General features: G+C 45.3%; 2 protein-coding genes across 2 annotated transcripts; one reads left to right on the top strand and one right to left on the bottom strand.

The window, feature by feature from the left end:
- Nucleotides 1-3,709: 3,709 nt before the first annotated feature.
- On the bottom strand, nucleotides 3,710-5,488 carry LOC118528689 (C-C motif chemokine 4). The gene is made up of 3 exons (XM_036081201.2): nucleotides 5,302-5,488; nucleotides 4,678-4,792; nucleotides 3,710-4,099 (listed from the first exon to the last, which is right to left on the bottom strand). Exons 1-3 carry the CDS (start codon nucleotides 5,375-5,377, stop codon nucleotides 4,012-4,014), a joined length of 279 nt encoding a protein of 92 aa, XP_035937094.1. The 5' UTR covers nucleotides 5,378-5,488; the 3' UTR covers nucleotides 3,710-4,011.
- A 10,017-nt stretch (nucleotides 5,489-15,505) lies between these two features.
- On the top strand, nucleotides 15,506-17,265 carry LOC118528688 (C-C motif chemokine 3). The gene is made up of 3 exons (XM_036081200.2): nucleotides 15,506-15,672; nucleotides 16,399-16,513; nucleotides 16,913-17,265. The coding sequence occupies exons 1-3, from the start codon at nucleotides 15,597-15,599 to the stop codon at nucleotides 17,001-17,003; spliced, it is 282 nt and encodes a 93-aa protein (XP_035937093.1). The 5' UTR covers nucleotides 15,506-15,596; the 3' UTR covers nucleotides 17,004-17,265.
- The last annotated feature ends 404 nt before the right edge of the window (nucleotides 17,266-17,669 follow it).

Below are 17,669 nucleotides of genomic sequence, written 5' to 3'. Positions count from 1 at the left end.
ATATCCTCGGTCACTGTTTCTGCTGGGTCAGCTCCTGGCCTCCTAGGAGGAAAATGCCTATGTCATGGGAGCATAGCAAAAGACTCTGGGTTGGAGTGGGATGGGAAGAGAACATAGAATTTGCATGAACCAGAACATGAAGGAACATGCTGTCCCAGCTGGAGAGGGACATGGAGGACGCAGACATTGCAAGAGAGTAGAAACACACGGGGCTGTGTTTTTCCAGAAGTTGCTCCACAAACTGTAGCTCTTGTCTCCTGCCCTGCTTCATCTGTTCTGGTTCTGGTCTTTACCCAGAAACCTGGCAAAATAAGTGGAAAGTCAGATACCAACTCCCTGGCCTCAGGCTAAGAAAAGGAAGTTTCATGAAGAAAGGAGAAAGGAAGAACAAGTCTCTTATTGTGCAACAGGTGAAGTCCCACATTACCCCATGGAGAGGATTTCACGCTGTCATTGGGGATTCCAGGCTGAAGCCCTTCTTCACTAGGGTATTCAGGTCTCCGGCAGCCTTCCCTGGAGCTGTGGTCTCTGAGAAGCATAATTCTTCCCTTGCAATTTGCGCAGGGCAAGGAGGTGTGGGACAAAGGGCTCCATGTGAGCAAGGAGACCCAGATTCTGGCCCTAACTCTGCCCTCTCTAATGGTGAAACCAGAGACAAATTGTGGCTCTGCTCTGGGCTTCATTTGACAAATGAGAGGATGGACTCCTCCAGATAAGAATCCAAGACCCCCACCCCCACCCCGCAGAAGGCCAGAGTGTCTCAAGAAGAGTCAGGTTTCCTCTTAACCTATCTGGGGGGTTTGTACCCTTTGTGAAGCTTCAGCCTTCGTACTTAGCTACGGGAGCAGACCCTCCTCTTGAGATGCCTCACTTCATTATAATGCATTGCCTTGGAATGTGTCCACTTCACCCTGAGTTTCTCCTGCAAAGAAGTTGGTCTCATCTTCTAGAATGTTCCATTCCCTTCCACCTGAGGAGGGGGTGACTCTTCAGCTGGTGATTGTATCCGTTTTCTATTGCTGCTATAACAAATTAATACAAACTTGATGCCCTAAAAACACACTCATTTGTTCTCTTAAAGTTCTGGAGTTCAGAAATCCAAACCTGAAATCAAGGGTATCAACAGGGCTGCACTCCACCTGGAGGCTCTAGGGGGAAAACCATTTCCTTGCTTTTTTTCCAGCTTCTAGAACGGCACTCTTGCATTCCTTGGCTCGTGGGCTCTTCCTCCATCTTCAAAGCTGGCAGCGTAGTATTGGCTGTCGAATTGCCTTCTTTTCTCTGTAGCCAAATCTCCCACTGCCCCCTCTTATAAGGATACTTACGACTACATTTAAGGTCCAGTCAGATAATCCAGGAAAATTTCTCCACCTCAAGATCCTTTACTTGATCACATCTGCAAAGTCCTTTTTGCTGTACAAGGCAATCTTCACAGCTTCTGGGGATTAGGATGTGGACATCTTGGGGGCCATTATTCTGTCTACCTATCTATAGATCACCTGTCTACCATGGCGATCTATACCTTGTCTCAGGCCCGGGGATTATCCATTTTCTCTCTCAACCCCTTCCCTAAGAATAGAGTATGTGTATCTTTCATCAAAGACCACACCCTACCTCCCACCCTACCTCCCACCCTACTTCCAACGCCCCTCCCTTCACTACTTTAGCCTCTGTGCCTTTAGGACAGTGCCATCCAATGGAACTTTCCACGGTGATGGAAATGCTTTATATCTGCACTGTCCAACATGGCAGTCATGAAACACATGTAGCTAATGAGCACTTGAACTGTGACTAGTGCAACTGAAGAAATGAATTGTAAATTTTATTTAATTTTCATTAAATTTAATAAAAAAAATTTTTTTTAAGATTTTATTTATTTATTTGAGAGACAGAGAATGAAAGAGAGAGCACATGAGAGGGGGGAGGGTCAGAGGGAGAAGCAGACTCCCTGCCGAGTAGGGAGCCTGACGCGGGACTCGATCCAGGGACTCCAGGATCATGACCTGAGCCGAAGGCAGTCGCTTAACCAACTGAGCCACCCAGGTGCCCTAAATTTAATAAAAATTTAAATAGCCACTTGTGGCTAGTGATTAATATATTGGACAGCTCAGATGTAGGCAGATGAAAAGCAAAAGCCAAGCCTAGTCAGGCTCTGGGATGATGGGGGTGGCTAAGTGCAGGGCAAGGAACAGAATTGTCTGTTGGCCCCAGAGAGGTACATGGTCCCAGTTCTGCTTTTGCATTGGACTAATAACACTCAAATGATTTTCCAGGTAGCCCCCTCTTCATCCTACTCACACAATGGGTCATCCTTTTGGGAACCACGAGGCATGTCACGTGGAGCACGGAAAAGGGACTAACCTGGGATTTGGCATTGGCTAGAGTCCTCTGTCACACACTTGCTGGGTGGCCTTTAATAAGTCACTTCTCAGTCCCTGGCTCTCAGTTTCCATAAAATGAGTTGGACCAGATGGTCTGAAATAGACTAAAATTCTATGTCCCATGGATCAAGGTTTGACTGTATATGTCATTCTATTTCAGGCCTGTGTTCTCCCTGAGAAATTTTTTTTTTTTTAAGTAGGCTCCACACCCAGTATGTGGAGCTCCACACAGGGCCTGAACTCACAAACCTGAGATCAAGACCCTGAGATCAAGAGTCAGACACCCAACCGACTGAGCCACCCAGGCACCCCTGTAAGAGGAAGTTCTGAGTGAAGAATTAAGGAGATGAGAAGTGGCTCTAGGTTACTCCCTAACAGTCCAGAACCAGATCTGACATTCATTCTTCTGTCCCCATGACAACACTTCACATTTGCTTTGGCTTTTAGAGAGCTGATTCACTAATTAACCTAATCCACATGATGACCCTAGGAGGATAGACATTATGCCCATTTTAAGTGAGAACGCTGAAGCTCAGAGAAGGAAAGAATCTTCCAGATGTCAGGCCCCATGATGAGTAATGCACACGTCACCTTACAGATGCCCTTTGAAGCCCCCACTTTCCAGGTGTGAAAATTGAGGTCCAGTAAGGCAAGATGACTTTCCTCATGGCATGCTGATAATACGTTAGGCTTATTATTATTCTGACTCTGAACTACTTCTCCCTCCATCTACATTGTGCTACTGCTACTATTTACAACTTCCCTACGGAATGCTGATGTGTGAACCCTTAGCATCACAGCTATCCTTTTGGATCATCCTTTCATGATGCTCCCCCAGCCAACCTACAAGCCTTAGCAAGTCATGTCACCTCTCTGCCTCTGTTTCCTCCTCTGTAAAATTGGAGATAACCAGTAGGGACTTTAGAAGGGTGTTAAAATCCCATTGAAAATGTTAAGGGCGCCTGGGTGGCTCAGTTGGTTAAGCGACTGCCTTCGGCTCAGGTCATGATCCTGGAGTCCCGGGATCGAGTCCCGCATCGGGCTCCCTGCTCAGCGGGGAGTCTGCTTCTCCCTCTGACCCTCCCCCCTCTCATGTGCTCTCTCTCTCCTCTCATCCTCTCTCAAATAAATAAATAAAATCTTTAAAAAATAAAAAAAAGAAAAAAAAAAAAAAGAAAATGTTAAGTGAGATCATGTCTTTAGACATATTAGCCTATAGTAAGCACTCCGTAATTGCTCGTTCTTATTGTGTTTGGAAACAGTAGTTTGTCCCAGTCATAATACAAGGCAATTCCCTTCAACCCCAATCAAATTAAAATGCAAAGAAATTGTCTACAATTTTTAAGAAGTTTTATTTTGAAAACACATGGAATCAGTTGCATTATCCATACATCTACAATAGCAGAGAAACAGTGATGGTAGATTATCCCCATGGGGGACAAGTGTGCTTTGACAAAACAAATAATAGAAATAACTCCAAATACAATAACATAGCACGAAATAAGATTAAATTAAGAGAAGGAATGGGCTACTAAGAAGAGTCACTAGTGTGGAGAAGGTGCGTCTCGTGAGAAGCGTCGGGCTCAGGTGACGTTCCCTGGAGACCTCCTGCACCTGGAGCTGGAGCAGCTCAGTTCAGTTCCAGATCATCCATGTATTCCTGGACCCAGGGCTCGCTGGGGTTAGCACACACTTGTCTGCCCCTTTTGGTTTGGAATCTGTGGGACAAGGAATGGACAGATTAGAATCCCATGGAACCTTGCCTGTGGGAGGTATGTATCTTCCTTTGCTTGACCATGGTTCATGTTGGACAGCTCTAATAGATGGGGGAACCCTTCCTGGGGTGGTGCTAGAACTGGACTCCTTGTAAATTCTACTCTGGATTTAGCTCCACCTCCTGGGTTGCCCAGATTAGAAACAAATGAGTTTTGCAATCAATATGGATATATCACCCTACTCATTCTCTATTGGTCCTAGCAATGACTTTTCTGTGTGTTTTTCTAAGCATGGTTTAGGAAATCAGCCCACATCTCCTGTCATCTTTTTTACTTTCCCTGGTTTTCTGGCTTCTGGCTAACTTCCTCTCCCAGAAACCCCCTTCCTCTCCCTTGGCTCCTACCCAGCCCCCTCTGGACTCACAGGTGACTTCAAGACTTGATCCTCACTGACTTCTGGAAGGGCTTCAGCCCTGAGACTTGCCTCCCGACTGCTTGATTCCATCTTCCCCCAATAGGCTCCCTTTTCTAATCCTGCCCCCACCCTTGCCTTGTAGAGCAGCCCCAGGCTTGATACTCACACCACGGCTGGCTGGGAGCAGAGGCTGCTGGTCTCGAAGTAATCGGTCACAAAGTTGCGAGGGAGCTGCCTCAGGGTGTAAGAAAAGCAGCAGGCGGTGGGAGGGTCTGAGCCCACTGGAAAGAAAGGCAGGGGTGAGATAGAAGCTCTACAACAACCTGTTAATTTTGGCTTCTAATCATAGATATTCAGTGACCATTTCTATAGGATGACCAGATCCCAAAATATGGTCCCTTATATCCAATCCCACTCACCCTAAGTAGGAGGAGTATTCTGAATAGAAGATCATAAGAGAAAGCCATGAAAGAATTCTAGAAGTTTGGAGCTGGATGAGTCTCAGGGCATGTGTCTAACTCCCTCCATTTTACAGATGGGGAAACCAAGGCACAGAAAGAGACAGGAACTTGCTTAAATGAGTCTACTGGTTGCCATTTCTTAAGAAAACAGGAACTTAACTATTACTGAATGCCTACTAGATTCTACATTTAAGAGCAGGCTACTTGGAAATCTTCCTGTCTCCCTTTTGTCCAATCCCTAGATTCACTGTTAGATCAGCCCCAACTAGAAAAGTCAACACTGCCTACACCATGACTCTAGAAGTTAGCGGCTGGAAGAGTGGACTTACTTGGTGCTGAGAGCGTCGGGGAGTAGAAGGCAGCCACGAGCACAAGGAGAGAAAGGACAGTCACACACAGCTTCATGGTCTTGGCAGAGGAGAGGCTTTCCTGGAGCTGAGACTGCAGAGCCCAGAAGCTTCAGAACCCGACTGTGTTCTGCACTGAAACTGATTTGGGAACCCCTCTTTATAGGAACTCCGAGGCCTCGGACAGAGTTGGAGGCACAGGAGGGCAAATGGAATTTCCAGGGTAGAGATGATGTCATGGTGCCAATATGGAAACTAAAGCTAGCTGACAGTGAGAAGCCCTTCACAGCTTCTCTTCCTCAGGGCGATGTCATCACAGAGGAGGGGGGAGTGGAGAAGAAGTGGGCTGTACTGTAGAGGGAAGTGGTACACCAAAGGCAGTGATCAAGACTGTGGAGAGAATTGCAAACCCCAGAGGAAGGACGAAACATTCACACCTGTCAGATGCTCTCGGCGGTTGGCACCTCCAGAAGCTGGAGGCTTCATGTCAGTCTTTCCAGGGCTGCCTGGCCTTAAGAAGGAAGGGGCGGCCAGGACTCCATGTCCCATTCCTGGGACTCCTTCTGCTGAGCTGAGTGACCTTGGTGCCCTGTACATTTTCTTGGACGTAAAGAGAGTCCAGCATTGAATGTGCAGAGGACCCAGCAGGGCAGCTCAGGAACATTTACAACTTCTACCTATTGGAGATTTACGAGGGGCCAGGCACTGGGCAAGCTGCCACATACACATGGCATTTAACCCTACCATACCCCTGAGCGGGACTGTGATTCTGCCCCTGGGGCAATGAGATCACACAGCAAGACTCACTATCTCCAGGCCACACGGGTGTTAGGTGCCAGTGCCAAGATTTGAACTGAGATTCATCTGATTCTAAAATCTGGTTTTTTTCCACCCCATTGCCTCCAGTACAAATACAGAATGTGACCACAAAGAGAGAAAATGTTGACCACTAGGGCCAATACCACACACAAAGACCCATCTTATTAGGGCTGAAATCAGGAAAGGAGTTTGGGTCAGTCTGTTCTTGAACAAGAAGGGAACAGAAAAGAAATAAAGATTTCAATATGTTTACTTGACTGATAATAGAAAAGGAGAAAAAGCTCAGGAAGAATGAAGTTTGGAAGACCCAAATAAAGAATGTTCCTCTAGTGTAAAAATGGGATTGGATATACCTAGCAATGAGCTTATCCATGTTACGGATAAAATGTGTAATCTAAGAACATGGGTTTTCCCCAGCCATCCATAGGGAATTCCTTGCATTCATGGAAAGCTCTGCCTGGTTGGGCAGCTGCTGTTGACCTGTGGGTGACCACCTGAAGTTTACAAAGACCAGGAATACAGTAGTGCATGGAGTGGGACACGTGGGGCAATTAGAGTGGTTGGATCAAGATCTCTATCCACTGTCAGCTCACCCACGCTGACCCAGATGCTCACCCCCAGCCTCACATGGCTACCTGCCTCTGCCCTGAGAAAGAAGAATGAAGAGGGAAAGGAGAGAGCCAGGCCTCCTGGGTGCTATAGAAATGTGGGCTAGGAGGAATCAGGGCAGCATTTTGGAGTACTTCAGGGCTACTAAATAAAGTTCAATGTCATCCTACCTCATCACTCCCCAACCACCACCACCTACATACACACAAACTCTACTTCTCTCCTCCATCCTGTCCTTGTTCTTTTTGTTGTTGTTGTTCAAGTCTTGCTTCAAATGTTCCAATCTTTACATAGACCTCCATCTCCAGCTCTAAGTTTCTGCAATCCTTTGTATCACATATGCTAGTATCTCTCATGGTCTCTCCTGGTTGATGGAGTTTCATGTTCATGCATCAAGCACCTTGCTTTAAGGGAAGGAGGGTGTGTCTTATGTTCCCCCAAATCTACAGACTTTGTTATTCATGGCATTTCCATTCAACTCAATTGAGTAGTCATCTGCTGTTTGTCAGGGCAGACAGAGCTGAATGAAGCCCCAAATTTGCACTCAAAGAGTTCTTAGTCTAGTGATGGTGTTGACGGTGACAAAAATAACAATGCCATGAGATGGAATAAGATAAGTGTCACATTAGAGGTAGAAACAAAATGTCAGAGAGCCCAAAGGGTGGAGAAGTCCATCCCTTAGCTGTCAATGAATGGTCCCCAGTCAAGTCTAAACTCCACTGTGCACTAATAAGGAACACTTGACATGGAGTCCTCTGTCTAAATGGGTGGGGTGTGCTGATCTTCAAGCTGTGGAGAGATTATGAACATGTCTGCTCTGGAACAATAGGACAATGATGATAGATAAGAATGGATAATTAGTCTGCATTGAACCACACAATTAGTTTGACTATTGACTTTGGCTTACTAGCCTTGATTTGATCTTTGGCTCATGGAGGTAAAATGTTTTGTTTGTGAAGGTCCCAACAAAAATGCTGTGTTCACACCAGTGAAATTCCACACCAAAAGTATAAAGGCTTATATCAATATGTTAAGCTGAATCAATGGCCTCTGAGATTTATACATTGAGGCTATTTCTAAGTAATAGTCAATAGAGAATGAGAACAAATTCCTCTTGAATACACAACAAAAAAATTGTTCATCTTTAAAAACCTTCCGTGACCTCTCTTCCAACTGAATTCTGTATCTCCCTCTATGCTCCTACAGCTCCCCCTGCCCCAGAGCTCCCTCCCTCATATCACCTATAACATATTTGGTTGTCTCTCTCACTAAAAAAGGAGCTCCTTGATGCAGAAACAATGTTATGCTTATCTCTGTGTACACAGTAGGTATCTAATAAACACTTGCTTAATAGGTGTGCAGAGGGAGCACAACTACCAGTTTTAATGGGAGGGGATGTGACAGGTAACATGGTCTCAGGGTGTGAACTCCATTTAGCTAAATGAAGTAAGGATAAACTGATCATTTTGAAAAACTCTATCCAAAATGTGATTCCCCACCCTTGATGGGGTAATTCTCTTCTTTCTTCTGCCCTCCACCCACATACCCAGTAGTTTTATCATCAAGGATACTATTCTAGACTCAACTCTTTCCAGCTTAGGGTTGTGAGAAGTGGCAGCAAGAGTCAACCATGGTCCCACAGGTCCCTGTGGCTACCTCCTCACTCCTGAGCAGGGAAGCCCTTCACTTCCCCTCACTTGTGGTGACATAGAGGTTTCCCCTTTTATACCCTTGACTAGCACTGTGCTCATAATTCCATTTTGGGCACTTTCACATCTGTTTTCTCATTTTGTCCTCCCAGCTTCCCAGGGCTGCAAGCAGGACCACTAGCCAGAGCAGTAATAGGACCTTGCAAAGGTCCTGATACTTTTGATTTCCCCCAGCATCTCCTCATCCATGGTTTTATTTGATCCTGATCTGTTTTGCCATTATACAGATCAAGAATACAAACTCAGAGAAGTTCAAAGGCTTAATCAACATCACATAGGATGTGTGTCAATCACCAAAGTCTTCCAACTCCTGGGTCAGAGATAACCAAACTTCCTTTACAGGTGTGACCCTCTGAGATTGCACATGTAGGAAGTCTCAGAAGGTACCAGACTTTCCAAAGAGAGTACAAAGCTGCTGAGGAGCAGGAAACAGACGTCGTCAATCCTGACATTCTGTGCGCCCCTAGAAGGAAAGTACTGAGATGCATGAGCACTGGGGAGACTACTGGGTGTCAGGGCCAAGAGCACTAGCCTCTAGGATGTGGAATGCCCAAAACTAGAGAAGTCCTTGTGAGCAAATATTGAGATTGGAAAGCCCAGGTAAGCTAGGTGGATGGTCACTTTGCCAAGATAAGAAACCAATACAGATAAATCCCTTGGTCTTGCCAATGTGGTAGCCAAGTCACTTGGGGGAAATGGGAGCAGAAACTGGATTGTAGATTGAAGAAACAAGTACATCATTATCCAAAGTGTGGGGGTTCAGGATGGAGTCTGTAGGACAGGGAGGTGATTGAAGCAGTTCATCAGAGACAGTCACTCCACTCCTCAAGCCAGCAGCCTCACTCTTCTAAAAGAGGAAATTAGTCTTCATCACCCACCACAGCCTGCTCTTTGCGGTCAAGAGTGGAGGTCAGTGACTTTAGGGTCAAGGGTGAAGGTCAGTGACTTTAGGGATGTTAAATTCCTGAGAGAAGGTTAAAGCCTCACCAGTGTTTGGAAAACTTTCAGTATTCTTTAGGAAGCATCTTTCTTCCTTCCAACAGTGCTTTTATACCTGTTTCAAGCTCTTTCCAGTTTGGTCACAGAGAATATCCAACAAGAGAAGAAAAATAATTCAGTAAAACTTTATTGAGTGTCTACTATATTCTGGGCACTGTTTCAGGCACTGGGGATACATGCTTTGGAAGGTGGTGGTGAAATGTCAAAAAAGGTAATGCCTGAGTTCTGTTTTGTTTTGTTTTGTTTTGTTTTTATAGAAAATAGACATCACCACTCTACAAAAATTAGAAAACATGGGAAAGCATAAATAAGAAAATAAAAATGACCCAGCATTCTGTACGTGGTTTTGTATTTTACTATTGTCACTTACTATTCTTTCTTGAACTAGTATATCTTATTTTTGTTACTTTATATTCTTTCATGTCATTCAAAACATAAAAGTTACTCAAAATTGGCATGCATGGTATTTCATTGCATGGATATACCAAAATTTTATTAAAAATTTTATCATTAACCATTCTGTTGTTTAGGTCAGCCCATTTAGGTTGTTCTAACTTTTCTCTATTATAAATTTAGCTGAGATCTGAAGAATGATTAGCCAGGCGAAGAGTATAGGGCTGGGGTTAATCAGGCAAAGAACAAGAGACCTGTGCTTTTTTTAATACATGAAATAGATTAACTGGAATATTTCAGTAATAATGACAATAGTAACTAACACTAACATAGCTCTTATAGGAGCCAGTAATATCCAAAGCCTTTCATAGATGCTAATGTATTTTATCCTCCTGGGGGTCCTCTGAGGCAGATACTACTATCCGCTTTCACACACAAGGAAACTGAAGCACAGAGAGGTAAGTAACCTACAGAAGAACACACAGCTATTACATGTTAGATTTGGAAATGACATCAAGGAGGTCTGGCTCCAGAGCACAAGTAAATCAGAAAAGGGAAATGTGCTTACTATAAATTTATGTTAAAAGCTTAAACCAAAGTTCTGTTATTATGATGTAAAATGTCTTTCAGTTTTGCATTCTGCATGTCTTTTTTTTTTTAAGATTTTATTTATTTATTTGAGAGAGAGAATGAGAGAGAGAGAGAGCACAAGAGAGGGGAACAGGAGAGGGAGAAGCAGACTCCCCGCCGAGCAGGGAGCCCGATGCAGGACTCAATGCCGGGACTCCAGGATCATGACCTGAGCCGAAGGCAGTCACTTAACCAACTGAGCCACCCAGGCGCCCAGCATTCTGCATGTCTTTGAACAGTGGAATCCATGGGTTTCCCTTTTCCTTAGAAAATGAAGGGAATTAATTAAAGAGTGGCTTTCCTTATTGGTCCTAAATCTCGGCAGGTATCATGGGACGTACCTGTGCTTATAGGAATTCACTCTGCCCTGTGGTCTCCCAGAAGGATGAGCTGACACCTCATTCATAGAAAGCAGAGGAGAGGCCTGCACTTTTAAGGAATTACATGTCGTTCAGAGGGCTGAGTCTAAGTTTCCAGGAAGTCTGAAAGTGGCAAGAAACGGACCAAGGAGGGAGGCGGGGGTCAGGTCACAGAGGGGAAGCTTCCATTTCATGCTGGAAACCATGCAGGGTATTTGAAATATTTTCAACAGAGAGAGATAGAGACTGATTTGAGCTTTAGCTCATGTGATGGGACAGATTGAAGAGAGCAAAACTGGAAGGAAAAACAGTTGACAGGACACTCTTTTACAGCTGTCCTGGCAAGAAATGATGAGGGCCTGACCTAAGACCGTGGCAGTGGGAACAGTGAGAAGTAGATATACTTCATTTCAAATATACAATAGATGCAGATGAGGGGGAGGGAGGAGTTAAGGGTGATTCCCAGATTTCTGGCTTGGAAGCTTCGTAGGTGGGGATGCTTTTTACTGAGTGGAGAACATAGAAGGGGGAGCAGGGGCACAGGGATGGATCTAATCCAATACCAAAGGTATTCCCTAATCTATTGCACATTTAATATGTCCAGAGGAGAATGACAAGAAGAATCCAAGATCGCAAAGGGCCTGGCTGTAGGAAGAAGGGCTGTAGCAGTGAGACATTGTCTCTCTAGGATGCTAGAAAGCGTCCTCTGGGATACAGTTTCCGCCTACCTGAAAGATGGGACCATGTCTGAGAAAAGGGTCTTGGGTCAAACAGCTTGTCATTACCAGCGAGCCTGTCCATGGAGCCCCTGCTGCTGAAGGGAGTGAGCTGGGACCAATGCCCAGGGAAGCGGAGCCACAGAGCCAGAAACTGGAAGGAAACCAATCCAGCAGGCCTCGGGTATGGGAAGCTGTGAGGAGGTGAGCAGCGCAGGACAAGGCAGTGATGTTGCAGAACATGCATTGTTCAGCCAAAATTCCTTGCACTCGTGGCTAGGATGCTCTACTGGGCTGGGGCAGGACCTCAAAGAGGCTGGAATGAGCTAGGAAGCGAGGACACAAATTAAGCCCCTCCAAACTGAAAGATCCACCATGCAGACTGTTAGCTACTTTCTGTCATCACCATCCAAGAGATTTTGGGTGCTCCACCAAAGATCAAGACCTCAACACCAGGATCTTTCTGATTCTTTCCTTCCTGTTAGTATGTCAACTCCATAGTGAGACTTTGGGCATAACACACACTGTTAGTCAAATCAGTGATTTATTTATTCATTCCTTCACCAAATGTTTATTAAGCTCAACTATGTGTCAGGCATTGTGGTTATCATTGGAGATAACCTGCCAAATAACAGAGAGTGAAACATAAAACTGACCAACGCCATCTGTGTGATTCCGGGAAAGTCATTTTTCCTGGGAACATCAATTTACCACCTAGGAAATTTCTAAAACCCACTCAACCAACTCAACTATCCGAAGGCCCCCTTATATTATTCATTCAACATACACACATTAAGCACATACTTTGTATACAAGTATGTTATTTTCCGATTCAGTAAAAGCACATATGACAAAGGGCTGTTTTCTGATTCGGGGGTTGATATGGAAAGACTTACAAATATATAAGCACTAAGATAAAATTTCATATCCAGTAAAGCAGCTTTAATAAAAAGAACAAAAATATAAGGAATAGATATGACATCAGACAATTCATCATGTTACAATCATCATGTGCTAGCATTTGGTTTAAATTAACCAATAACACATGATATGAATTTGATTTAAAATTAACAGGACATGGGGCGCCTGGGTGGCTCAGTTGGTTAAGCAACTGCCTTCGGCTCAGGTCATGATCCTGGAGTCCTGGGATCGAGTCCCACATCGGGCTCCCAGCTCAGCGGCGAGCCTGCTTCTCCCTCTGACCCTCCCCCCTCTCATGCTCTCTCTCTCTATCTCATTCTCTCTCTCAAATAAATAAATAAAATCTTTAAAAAAAATAAATAAATAAATAAAAATAAAATTAACAGGACATGGTCTAAATTTTTGGAGAGAAAATCGCATAAGTAACTAATTACAATGCAATGTGGCCGGTGCTGTAATTATAGAGGTGGATAGAAAGGTCCATTATCAGGAAAGGGGTTGATTCAGCTGTTTCCAGTTCCTTCTTCTGGCCCTCCCAACTCATAGCATCCAACTCTCAGAAACTGAATCACAAGTTTGAAGGGGGTTCCCCAAGAAGTGAACGAGAGAATGCAGTTCAGGGTATCAGCTGAGGGCTGGGGAAGAGGGGGCGGGCGGAGGAGGCACTCTCTGTGATCTAGAGTTTCCACTGAAACAAGTAATAGACTCCTTTTTTGGAATTAACAGTAACGAGGGAAGACACTTAGACGCTGAAGCCTCAGCGTAACCTGCCATTGTCCTTGATCTTGCCTTTGCCTCTCTCAGGACCACCATTAGCAATCCTAGGGATGGGATGTAAAGAGAGCCCATGTGGTTGTTTTATTTGTTTGTTTCTTTAAGATTTTCTGTATTTATTTGTCAGAGAGAGAGACAGAGCACAAGCACGGGGAGCTGCAGGCAGAGGGTGAAGCAGGCTCCCTTCTGAGCAGGGAGCCTGATGCGGGGCTCGATCCCAGGACCCTGAGATCATGACCTGAGCTGAAGGCAGGCGCTTAACCCACTGAGCCACCCAGGCACGCTGAGAGCCCATGCGTTTTAAGCAGGAACCCTACAGACACAGGAAGGACAGAATTTCTAAGGTGTGACCTCACTTTGCTTAAGTCTTATTTCCACCATTGTTCTAGCCCCTTCTGGTTTGACCCCAATTTAGCTTCCTCATCCCTGTTTGCTCCACCACAGTGCAGCTACATTGAATTACTCGCTCCTCCCTCTGAACTGGCAAGTCCATACCCATGATTGCACCAGCTGGACCTCTACTGCCAACCTCCCCCCGCCGCCATTTATATGTGTTCGAATCCTGTGTACCTTTCAAGACCCAAGAAAAGTTCCATCCCTTCTGTGAAGCCTCAAATCCTCCTGAGGCAGGTCATTTCTCCCTCCTCCTGGTGCCGTGAGCCTCCATTAATTTTTCTCCTAGAAATCTTGGGCACTTTCTGCTAAGTTCTGTGGTTACCTGTTTATATACTCTACCTGCCCCTATCAGACCGAGAGCATCTAGAGGACAAAGGCCAAATGTGATCAGGTTTATTAGTTATGTGATAATAAAATAATAAAAGATAGAAGAGAAAAAAATATGTAAATCTGGCTAAAAGGAGACCCTTTCACACCACTGAAATTATGAACTGAAAATAAGAAAACTGCTTTGAATTTGTCATTATTTATGTAAATATCACACAGGTTCCTTAAAAGAGTTCAGAGAAATGGAAATCAAAGCTTCATGTTAACAAAGGCCATTGGACAGAAATTTTAGTATATCAAAAATTTCTTTCAAACTAGGCAATTGATAACAACTACTTTCCAAATGGTGACGTTGTAAATGTTTTAAAACAAAATGTGTTCATAAATTGGTAGGCTGACCAGGAAGGTAATACATTCTCACTTTAAAAAAAAAAAAAGAAAAAAATTGAGAAAAAGAGGAAAACAAAAAAATTAATCACCCAAAGACCATAGACACAAATACAGCTACTACTGATGCTTTGGGACATTTATTCCCAATGCTTTTTATTTTTTCCGTGCCTAGTGTTTGCATATATATCCCATATACATATATATATATATATATGGTTACAGTATTTGCTATACATGTGTGGATATACATATATACATATATTTGTATAATTCTTCATCTTGTACAATTTTTCATCTTACCTTTTTATAACTGATGTTATGATATATTTATGCTATTTCACTTCATTCAGTTTAACGAATGAAGTGAACAATCTAGCATTTACTTTATCCTTCCCTAATAGAGGAGAATTTAGGTTTTCTTATTTTAGAATCGTAAATGATGCTGAGTCAGATATCTTTATATTTAAAGATGCCTCCGTGTTTGGGTTTGTTTCTTTAGAACTCCTTCCTAGAAATGCATTTTCTAGGTTACAGGGTATAAATATTTTTAGGCTCTTGACATACTACACCCACATCGAATGTATCTTTCGGATCCTCATCTAGTGTTAACCCAGAGTCTCTAGTCACCCGGTGACTGTCTGACGACAGGAAGAGCAATGGAACTGTGATCTCATGCTTCCAAGTCCCCCAGCGAGAATTCCCCAGTTCAGTTCCTTGCATCCAAGGCAGGTGCACGGCACCCTCTGCATTATGCCATCTACCCCATCCGCACGGCTAGAACAGCTGAGGAAGCACAGAAGTCGCAGCTCGGTGGGAAGGACAGGGCGGGTGAGTTCATGTATAGATCAGTTCTTACGGGAAGGGCCTGGCTAAGAATAGACTTGGGTCAACACATACCCCTCTCCTCCTGCTCACGGGGGAAATTATTTCCTCACAAGAAACCAGAACAAGTCATGAGTTTCGGGCTGAAACTTAGAGCTCAGAGAAGCTATTCTTGGATATCCTGAACCCCTGTGGTCCCTTAGGACCCTGAGTTGTGCAACACTCAGCATGATGACACCACTGTGCTTAAAAATTTCCCTCCACACCCCCGGATTCCATTTCCCCTTCTACCAGGGCTGCCTATAAAGAGCAGGGGAGATCTGTTCACCCTCCAGAAGGACGCAGGCAGCAGCAAGAGCCCAGGCCCACCTCTGCGAACAAACGAGCCCACACGCCGTGCACTGCTCAGCATCATGAAGGTCCCCGGGGCTGCCCTCGCCGTCCTCCTCTGCACCATGGCCCTCTGCAGCCAGGTCTTCTCTGCACCATGTGAGTCTCTGTTGTTGCCACAGCTGTCCCCACTCCCTGTCCCCCGCAGTCGGTGGACCACACCTATTTCTGTCTCGTGGCCTTGGGAGCCCCCAAGAGAAAATGGGGAGCTTCTCAAAGGGCTCGAAAACATCATGGCCTTTCTCTTCAAGACTTTTACTTTCATCTTTATAAAGGAGTCTTAGCTATCCCAGTCCCCAGATCTGAGAGCCAGGGGGAGGTAGGGGAGTTGGAGTTCCATTTTACAGATGGCAAAATAGGGACCCTAAGCAAATGAGTTTGCAAGAGGCAGGATCCAAGACTGGTGACCTCCCGATGGGGTCATTCTCCCCCTCACTCACCCGAGGTCCCCCCAGCACTCTGTCCCTTGGATGTCGGAAGAGAGATGTCCAAGGTTTCTCTTTTGCTGGGGTATGACTTCTTGAACCAGGCAAAATTTCCAGAGAGAGATAAGAGCAGTCTGCTTGGATGTTTGGATCATATCAAGAAAGACAGCCCACCACAAAGAGTCAAGGAGAAAGAAGGACACAGACAGAAGCCAGAACAGAGACAGGCATATTTCTAGGCAAAGATGCCCAGGGCCTTCCAGGGACCCTGTCCCCCAGCCCGCAACCAGAGCAAAGCTGTTTTCCTCCGAGGCTTCCTCACCCTCCCAGGGATCCAATCTCAGATCTCCCTTTTCCTTCTGAACTGTGACTCGGGCTCATTCTCGCTCTTCCTCCACAGATGGTGCTGATACCCCAACAGCCTGCTGCTTCTCCTATGTCTCCAAGCAGATTCCACGCAAGTTCATAGTCGACTACTTTGAGACCAGCAGCCAATGCTCCAAGCCTGGTGTGATGTAAGTGCCAGTCTTCTTGCCCACCTCTGGGGAGACAGGGAGGGTCTGGAGTGGGGGCATAGAGTGGCCAGGGTCACCATCCTGGAATGGCCCAGCCCTCTGTCTCTGAGGTCTAACCTGACCTGGCCGGGGGCTTGCAAAGTCTGGAAGGATTGGCCCAGCACAGAGGGAAGGGAGGGAGAAAGGAGGTGGCAGCAGGATCCCCTCGGGGGGGGGGGGGGCGGGGAGAGGGGCTGAGCCAGTGAGAGCAGTTCTCTAGACTGAGATGGGCAGAGGGTCCCTGAGAACGTGGGCATGCCCTGAGCTGCCCAGGACAGAGAGTGGGGTGAGGGGCCACAGTGGGCCCAGAATTCTCTTGCTGGATTCCTCAGTATATAATCCTTCCACCCCTCTTGGCAGCTTCCAGACCAGAAAAGGCCGCCAGGCCTGTGCCGACCCCAGTGAGGCCTGGGTCCAGGAGTACGTGACCGATCTTGAGCTGAACCCCTGAGTGGCCTGGAAGCTTTGAGAACCCAGTGACCTCAGTGGGCTGCCTGGGGAGCAGAGGTCTGAGCCTTGGAAACACCCCTGCAACCTCCACAGCTACCTCTCCTGTGCGCTGCTTGTTGCCAAACAGCGACACTCTGGGACTCTTTCTAACTTAAATTCCAACTTATTTATGCTATTTAATTTTTGTTATTTATTTTCAATGTCATGCTCTGGGGCCATTCGCTCCGAGAGACCCCAAGATACCTTCCTCACCACCCTCCCCCCTCCCTTCACTTGCGCTGTGATTGATGATGATTGCGTGACCTAATTTATTTAGTCTTAGTTTATTCTAAGCAGAAGTGGCACCCGAGCCACCAGACTGACATATGTGTATCGGATGTTTCTGTTCAGAGCTGTGTCCAGCCCCAAGAAATAATAAAGATGGTCTTTTCAAAAGAAAACTGGCTTTGAGTTTGGTTTTGTTTGTCCAGAATGTCAGAATCGCTGGCCGAAAGGAATAATGGGCAAAAAATAGGCAGATGTGAAATGGAGGGAAATTGGGATTTCCGGATCACTGAAATTATGAATGTTGCATAAATCAAATCAAAATATACATGCTGTAGGAAAATTCACTATGCCAATGGATATTATTAAGAAGAGTATTCATAGTGCATATTTACCATGAATC

This window comes from Halichoerus grypus, chromosome 2 (assembly GCF_964656455.1).
Source record: "Halichoerus grypus chromosome 2, mHalGry1.hap1.1, whole genome shotgun sequence".
NCBI lineage: Eukaryota > Metazoa > Chordata > Mammalia > Carnivora > Phocidae > Halichoerus > Halichoerus grypus.
The sequence above is the reverse complement of the archived record's forward strand: the minus strand, read 5'-3'. Positions and strand labels throughout refer to the sequence as shown.

Coding starts and splice junctions, on each gene's coding strand:
- LOC118528688 (XM_036081200.2), top strand. CDS start 15,597: ATGAAGGTCCCCGGGGCTGCCCTCGCCGTCCTCCTCTGCACCATGGCC. Junction 15,673..16,398: donor CCAGGTCTTCTCTGCACCAT/GTGAGTCTCTGT, acceptor CTTCCTCCACAG/ATGGTGCTGATACCCCAACA. Junction 16,514..16,912: donor TGCTCCAAGCCTGGTGTGAT/GTAAGTGCCAGT, acceptor CCCTCTTGGCAG/CTTCCAGACCAGAAAAGGCC.
- LOC118528689 (XM_036081201.2), bottom strand. CDS start 5,377: ATGAAGCTGTGTGTGACTGTCCTTTCTCTCCTTGTGCTCGTGGCTGCC. Junction 4,793..5,301: donor CCCGACGCTCTCAGCACCAA/GTAAGTCCACTC, acceptor CTTTCTTTCCAG/TGGGCTCAGACCCTCCCACC. Junction 4,100..4,677: donor TGCTCCCAGCCAGCCGTGGT/GTGAGTATCAAG, acceptor CTTGTCCCACAG/ATTCCAAACCAAAAGGGGCA.